General features: G+C 37.0%; 1 protein-coding gene across 1 annotated transcript in view; it reads left to right on the top strand.

Annotated features, from left to right (window-relative positions):
* The first annotated feature begins 313 nt into the window (after positions 1–313).
* LOC108552072 (KCNQ potassium channel) overlaps positions 314–8,390 on the top strand; it is a 100,222-nt gene continuing 92,145 nt past the window's right edge. Inside the window, exon 1 of the mRNA XM_017906471.1 lies at positions 314–623. Coding sequence (XP_017761960.1) covers positions 314–623 — 310 coding nt within the window. The remainder of the gene's footprint in view (positions 624–8,390) is intronic.

Here is an 8,390-nt window from a genome sequence, read left to right as displayed (position 1 = left end):
AACAAAATAGTGTCTCGAATGGTGATCAAGAAAGGTCTGTCTCGATCTTAGCCTTACGTCCGATCCCTTCCGTATCCCTCTAAATCGTCATCGAACGCGTTAAGACGTCATCGAAGTGTACGAAAGAATGTCTCCAATACCGAAATAGTGTCTAAACTTTAGAAATCACGTGCTTAATCGAGTCGTGGGCGAAAAAGAAAGGCCGCGAGTCGTGCAGTGATCGCAGAGCAGAGACGACCATGGACAAAAGGGAGCCTCCTCTGTCGTCTGTGGGTCAGGTGAACGGAAGTTCCAGATTGAAGAGAGCCTCGGGATGCTACACGCTGTTATGCTAGGTAGCGGTCCGGGTCGAGGGAGACACGAATGGTATCCGGGATTTTATCTGCAACGTCGACGACTTGGATGCAGGATGAACCGCGGGGAACAAGAGACCCTATTCAGGCAGAGCAGGCAGCTCACGAGGATCGTGCCGTCTCACGAAGATCTGGTGCTGAGCGTGCTTAAATCGCCGATCAGCCAGCACCAGCAACAGCAACGCCAGCAGTATCGTCCTACGCACCATTCTCACGAGCACCATGTTAACTGCCAAGGTCACCAGAATCATAAGAAGTGCATGCATTCAGGTATACTCGGAGTAACTGGCAAGCAGTCGTCTTGTATGGCGTGACGATAGGTGGATCTTGGGCTGCTCTGTGGGACCACGGGGTTAGAATCATAAGAAGTGCATGCATTCAGGTATACTCGGAGTAACTGGCAAGCAGTCGTCTTGTATAGGTGGCGTCTTGTATATTGACGATAGGTGGATCTTGGGCTGCTCTGTGGGACCACGGGGACGTAGGTTTTCGATGGTTCTTTTTAATTTTTATCGTCTTCTTCATTTTCTTATATTCATTTTATTTTTTCTTTTAATTAACGTGTTTATATAGTATCGTTTACTCGGAGTTATCTCTTGAATCATTCGAGGAACTTGGTGAAATATTTCCTCTAGTCTACAGCACTAACCTGTTGCGATAAATGTGAAATAATTTCGTTCTAAATTCAGCTTTAAATTTGGCTTAAAATATTCTGCGGATATTCGGAAAATTGTGTTGCATTTAGATAAATTGGATTGGACCGTGTATATTTAAATACTGCGAAATTCGGGTTTAGTTTTTCTAATTGTTCTAACACGTGACACGTGGTAGAACTTTTACCGCTATTAACGATATCGCTAGAGTAACTCACGTTCGAACAGTTGGAAAATAAAATCTCTCTGTCTCGTTAGTTTGAAGCAGGCAGCGTGGCACAATCAAACTTGTACACATGAATTCTGGCTAACTTTTCTCAAATAGAATACGTCAGCAGAGTTTGACCGACTTTGAGACCGTTCCCTATAGAAAACTTGCCCCAACTATTTTTCCCAAATATTCATTAGATACTACCTTTAATTTCACGCGCATGTCACAAAGGCTACCCACACAAGACACTTCGCCAAATTAGCAAACCTCTTAACTGTTACGTGCTTCGATGCTAGAAGGACAAGGTACACGTCACGAAGAACAAATGATTTGTCATTTAAAGTAGGTGAAGTTCCAACGCATTTTAAAATAATAATACTTGATTATTTAATAAATATATTCTTAATTCCAAATATCGTTTCGTTTACGAATCCATGGAATTTTCAATTTAGCGAATAAGATCTGTCGTTTTCAGATTTCAAAATTTGAATAAAATCGCAATAAGTAGAATTCATGTCCAGAAGTTTAAACAATAACATCTTGAAAATGAAACAGAGTGACATGCGGCGTTTACAACACAGTTATTAATGGATCTATAAGCAATAAAAATATCAATTTTCCCTGAAAAGTAACTAAAAATATCTGTGTTATTTCGTTATAATTTCTCTCAATTTCAATTTTATAACATAGTGTATTTACTCTGTTTTCATCGAGTATACTCGTCGTCGCATTCAAATGATGAAGTATAAAAAAAAGATGTGTAAATTTTCAAAATGAAGTGAAACACTCAATGGCCTAGGTAAACCAAAACGTGTCGGGTCTTCGTACTCGACGCAGGACCATTTATCAGCTGAAGACGAGTGTCATGATCCACCCTAGTTTTCCATCACGGATCTCGTCCTTTCTTATTGCAAATTATCCGTTTAACTTCTTCGTCCGCGATAACGATCGGAAAGCCTCTTTGCCTGTGGTCGCGGTTGAAAGAGGGTTCCATCGGACCGGGTCCACGAATCGACGAATTATTCGAATCGAAATATCAAAGTGTATGCACGTTTGAGAGTGTCCCATAAGCCGGTGCGATGGCTTTTAGGCGACTCCCGTTTCACAGCTCGCTGGAAACTAGGCAACGAGCCGGTGATTTCTAGCTCCTTGCCTCGTATTATACCGAGCAGCTCGGATAGGAAGTCGTGGAGAGTAATCTTCTTTTAAAAAGGAACTGATTTCGCGAACTCGCGATATGGGGCAACTTGCTTTGTTTTCGTTCAGACGAAACCCAAGATTTCGTTTGTTCTTTCGTTTCTGGGGTTTATTCGTATTCTTGTTTGCTTCCTCTTTATATATTTTTATTTTTTGCATCGAGGAACGAGGGCAATTTTGGTATATCTTTATCACCGGTCCGTTTCCTTTTTATTTCTTTATCTCTTTGGTTTAGTTTGAGGAAAATAAAAAGGAGAATTTTTCCATGTCTTTTTACAATCGTTCCTTGGAAATTATTTTTCTTTTTCTTTTTATAGGTATATATATGTAAACAATTTTTGGAGGTTTAAAAGAGATGAAATTTGGTGTATTCTTTCCAGATCGTTGATTGAAAATTATTTTGTTCCTTTTTCTTTCTGTATGTATTCAATTTTTGTTCCTCTATTTTGGTTCGGAACAGGAGAAGAATTTCTGCGAGAGATTTTATGTATATACATTTTTAAAAAATTATTTTCGGTTTAAAGGAGTGGAGATTTTGTGTCTTCTTTTTTAAATAGTTAGTTAGAGATTATTCAAGTAGTAAAGTGTTTTCCGGTTATGAGTGGTGCGATGGATACCGTGTTTTGGGTTTAATGTATTTTGTGATTAACATGGGTTTGGCATTAATGGAGAAGAAAGGTTATCAATCTGATTAAATGGGAACGATGCTTTCGTGGATTATAAAATCTTTAAATAAGTTGTATTATCGGGTAGGGCGGAATTTCGGAGCTAATTTATTCGACACAATGACAAAATTTTCCTCGCATTTAATTTTCAGGGAATGTATTTCAATCGTTCCCAAGCAACTTGACGGATTTCTCGCTTTTATTACTGTTTCCTATAGAGGAACTCAATTATGGTTCAGTTTCTCTGAACGAGATGAAATATTTTAAAGTATCGTGATTCACGTCGGTGTTATTATCTCTGAGAAGAAAAAAATAACTTAAATGGAGACCGAAAGAAGTTATTAACCCAGATTTGATTTTTCTGTTCATTTTTCTACCAACGTTGCCATTATCTTCCTAATTCTATCGTAAAATAAGACATTTAATTCGTAAAAGTGCAAATTGCAAATTTCACAAATTGAATTGTTTCCTATAGTATAATTGCAAAAGTTAGGAAACGGATAATAAACAATCATTTGAGAATTTTTATATATTCTTTATCCCCTGAAATAATTTTAATTTCAATGTACTTTAAAAGACGAAGAAGATTAAAAAATTGATAAACAATTACTATTTATATTTAACATTACAAAAATTTGTTTAAATATTCAAATTTATTTTCTTAACCAACCAACATTATCAAAATCAGGGAAACTTTCTCGCAATCCATTTTACTTGGAAGAATAACAGCAACAATGAATCAAAATGGCAATTTCACTTGCTCCACCCCTTATCCATTCAATCAGAAGTCATCCATTTTCGTCTGGCTGCGTCGCAGCTGACTATAATTTCCTAAATCTTTCACGATCAGCGAAAGATCCCGAGCAATTTCGGTCGCGAACAGGGGATAACGTATAAGCCACTCTCCTCGTGGCAGGAATATCCTATTCTTAGGTTGAAAATAAACAACAACAAGGGGATGTTCCCCTTGCTGGAGAAGCTGGAGGTCGCTTGTTCTCTCGATCGGTGAATGAAACACGGTTGATCCTCGATCCTCGACGCGCCGCGATTCGTCATGGGAGATCAGAGAGCTTTCGTCGGAACGCAGACACCCCTATTAATAGGGTGGCAAGGGAGTTATATTTATTTGCAATCGATAAGCTCATAGACGTCTTTTGTTGCCGCGCGATTGAACGATCTCTTTGCACGCTTCACGAAGTTCATCCACGTTCAAAGAGTTTTGCATATAGCTACTTACGTGACGCAGCGTGAAATTTTCCGCACCCCCTGCCGGGTGAACAGATTCTCTCTGCGTGACTTTGGAAGTTTATGAGAGGCCGTGGACGATTTTTGGTATATTCCAGAATATTCCAAATGATGGTATATTATAGCAGGTTGGTCGAAAAGATTTCGGTATTTTTAGTTTAAAATAGTAATCGGTCTTTTGAAACAAATTTATCTCTCTTTGAAATTAAAATAATTTTTTTGAAACAAAATTTTAAAAGTTTCATGAATTTTCGTTGTTATATTCATACATACGAGTTATTGTAGTTAATTTAATTAAGGCGCTGTTTTGTGCTGGAAAAGAAGAGAATATTAACTGTAAAAATTCGACATTTTGCTAATGTTTAAAATGGAATAAAATACTGGTGAATATTGGAAACCGTTCGTATTTCAACTTTTTAATTAAGACGGTGGTAGATGTACAACTGTAATAGACAGGAGGGGTGGTTTATGATGAGATGGACATAGGAGATGATTGCAAAGATGAAGAGATAGAAGGGTTGTTATTCAGATTTATTTCGAATTTACTTGGAATTTTAGAATTACATATATCAATTTAAATATGATATTGAATAGTGTAGGAATAATGTGATATTACTTTCCCCATGTCTAAATCACGAGTTATTTAATATTTTATCGCATTTAGGAAATGTATTGCAGAAAAGCTGGGCAGGAAAACGGAATAAAAAATTAGGTTGATTATAAAGTGTTGAGATAATAATTCATTACCGGTACTCGTTTCTTGTACTTCGAAATTAGCATTAATCAAGGATGAATATACAGTTTGAATATTCGAATACCCAATTTTCCGTTAATTATGAATTCTATTTGCCTTTTAAAATATGTTCTAAAAGATTCAGGTATAAACTTGCAGAATAATACAGACACGAATTAGGAATTTCCTTAAAATGGAAACATTTTATAATTGCAAATCGGTTGTCCGAGGTTCTACGAAACAATACCTAATACCTAGATATTAATTTCTCGTATCCCAATTTTACATCCCTACATTAACCCTCCGCACTCGACGATTTTTTGGTTAGAGAAGAGTGGAAAATCAAAGATTCTCTGCTAAAAAACTGACGATACTTTTTTGAGCAATAAATAAAGAATTATATAGTAATAGAATTGTAGAATTATTTGATTTCGATACCTCGCACACTGTTACATTACGTTAAATTTGATATATTAATTAATATCGATCTTCCAAATTTTATGAAATGGTGACTGAAGCTCACCTCTCGAGTGCAAAGGGTTAATACCATTTTATAATTGCAAATCATGGTTGCAAAGTCTCCCGATACGATCTATCCACCAGAAAAATTTATTTCATCTACGCACACCAGTTTTATATTCCTGTAACTGTATTTCACCTTTCTAAATCGCTGTACCGAAGTTTCATAATTAGTCTAGCCAGAAGAGACGTTCTAAACACCCCTTACCATAACACACAGAGTAGAATGGAAAGTAAGTTTCGGTCTTTATTAAAGTTAGATAATCACGATGGTAATACAGTCTAATTAAACCTGACGAAAATTCGCCTCTGTAGAGTACAATTACACCCAGTTGCTAGTTTTCGCGAGGACTCCAGCAATCCTTCCCACTTCTCTCGCTCTAAGGACGTCGGACGTTCCACCTGTACGAGGAACTTGCCAGCAGCTGATGCTGGGAACTTGAATTATTCGTATTCACCGTTTCTCCCAGCGTTGGGTTAACGCATTCTTAACAAGACTTCCGCCTGCGAACAAGTTTCCGCACAGGCAGAACGTTCGGTTGAGAGACCATGGAATTCATTGTCTGGGAATGGAATAAAATGGTATCGTTCCACTGACGGGAAGGATTTACAGAGGGACCGGGATAATTCTCAATCTCTTTCAATTAGAACCAGAAAATGGTAGATTGATGTAGATCTCTTCGCTTTAGACCTCGAAGTTTCGTATTTTAATTGAATTTATTATTATTTTACGGCGAAGAGCGAATTGGAGGAGGAAGGAGGAAAATGATACTGTAAATGTGGAATTTTTAATATTCATTTTATTGTTTTTAGTCGATAAATTGGTATTCTTATGGGTAATTTCCTGAGACTACTTTGTTTCGATTAGCTCATGATCACTTGGTTTAGCGATTTCTCGAATTTTTAATATTCAATTTATTTCTTTCACCAACAATTTCGTATTTTTGTGGTTCATAATCTCACACTTGTTTGTATTTATTCGTGTATATGTAACGATTTTATTAAAATAACCATCATCTGGTTTGGGGTTAACAGCAACTTTAGAATTGAACGAATAACCTGCTGTATACATAAAATTCTTCTTTTCAAAATCAGACCTTCAACGAAATAAAAATACTCTATCCGATATTAATCCGAACTTGACAAACAGGTAGTGCCACCATCCAAATTACAGTGCTAACGATGTAACGCGTACAGGTCTAAATAAAAGCGATCTATGCTGTTAGAAAACACCCCCGAGCGAAATATCGGGGATAAATAGGGCTGAAACAAGAAATTTGGGTTAACATCGAAGCTCGAGGGTATAAGCGCGGGAAGAACATCGAACGACTCCCTTTCTTATCATTCTCCTTTCTCACCCTTCTTTTCCCATCCCTTGCCTTCAAAGCCAGCAGATCGGTTTCGTTCGAGGCAGAGTGCTTCCCGATGAATATCTCGCGGCCCGCTATAGCCGTTCGAACTTCCGATTCTTCGTTCGTCAATGTCCCGGGGAAATTGCATGTAATCGTTAGAATTTATCTGTACCGCCTATACGGGGCCTGCTCCAAGAAGAGAGGAAGCGATGAGCGTGCAGATAATTCGAAGCAATTTATCGGCTTAGCGTGTGCCTGGGTGTATCTAGCGTATCTAGCGTCCATGTTCGCGCATTTTTATTTCCATCTATGCACCCTCTTGTTCTTCACTTTCTTGTCCAACAGTGAATCGAAGACTCGATCTCGGTTCCCAAGAAAAGAGCGAAATGGAATAAAGAGAGTCAAAGTTGGCTGGTCTTTAAGTTACGAGACACGTCTGGGGAATTATTAACCGTTAAAAGAAAGAGAGCAGAAGTTGGTTTTCATTGGCTGGTGTGCATAGTCGCTCCGCTTTGGCAGGTATCGCGGAATAAGGAAAATGGAAATGGGGGTAGAGGTCTGGGTAGTTGCAGTATTGTGTCTCAAAGTAGGTGACCTGGTGTAATTATACTTGCAAAAGGTATGGAAGAAACCATTTGCTAAATTTTTTCTGTTTTTTATTTTCTGAGATGCTTGCAATTAAATTCATTCCTCGAAGGTGGAGATTATGTACCTTTGTCACATCAGTTTGGCTTTCAAAATGGTTCAAAATCCGAAAAAATTGGTTGCTATTTAGGGAATATACAGAGCTTTATTTGATCTTAATTAGTGCTGGAAATCTATACTACGAAAATACTAATTAGGAATCATGTGACGTTTCTGAATTAAAATTACAAATTTTTAAGTTATTGTTTATTCATGTATGAGATATAATCTCTTCATCTTAATTTTAATTTCAATACTATCTCAGAAAATGAAGAATATATAAAAATTCGCAAGGGATTATCTTCTGTCCTAACCTTCGTCAGTAAGGATACTTCTTCGTAGTTGCATTTTTAATATTATGTTAAATTGAATAATTTATAATTGAATAAATTTATATAACAGAGCCAGTCTCTCGAACCTCTTCGTGTCAGTCTTCCAAACTTTCAGAAATCTCGCAGTCTTTGAGATCTTTTGGTTCTCTTGCATCCCTGATATCCTTAATGGATGAAGATAAATGAGGCCTAGGCTTAATTTGCATCAAGTGTCACGAATTAATAACTTCCTGTGTTATCTCTAATCACTCAAAATTATGTGCTACAAGATTAATAAGTTGGATATTTTCTATATCATATCTGACGAGTTCACGAGGATAGATATGGTGCGTGATCAGAGTTACTTTATCGTGTATCGAATTATGTATAATTATTTATAATTATCATTTATAAAATTGAAAAGGAAAATTGTAAATAGAGATATCATTCGTTTTTCATTTATTATT

This window comes from Eufriesea mexicana, unplaced genomic scaffold (genome assembly GCF_001483705.2).
Source record: "Eufriesea mexicana isolate 0111107269 unplaced genomic scaffold, ASM148370v2 scaffold5407, whole genome shotgun sequence".
Classification (NCBI taxonomy): domain Eukaryota; kingdom Metazoa; phylum Arthropoda; class Insecta; order Hymenoptera; family Apidae; genus Eufriesea; species Eufriesea mexicana.
This window is presented reverse-complemented; position numbering and strand designations above follow the sequence as displayed.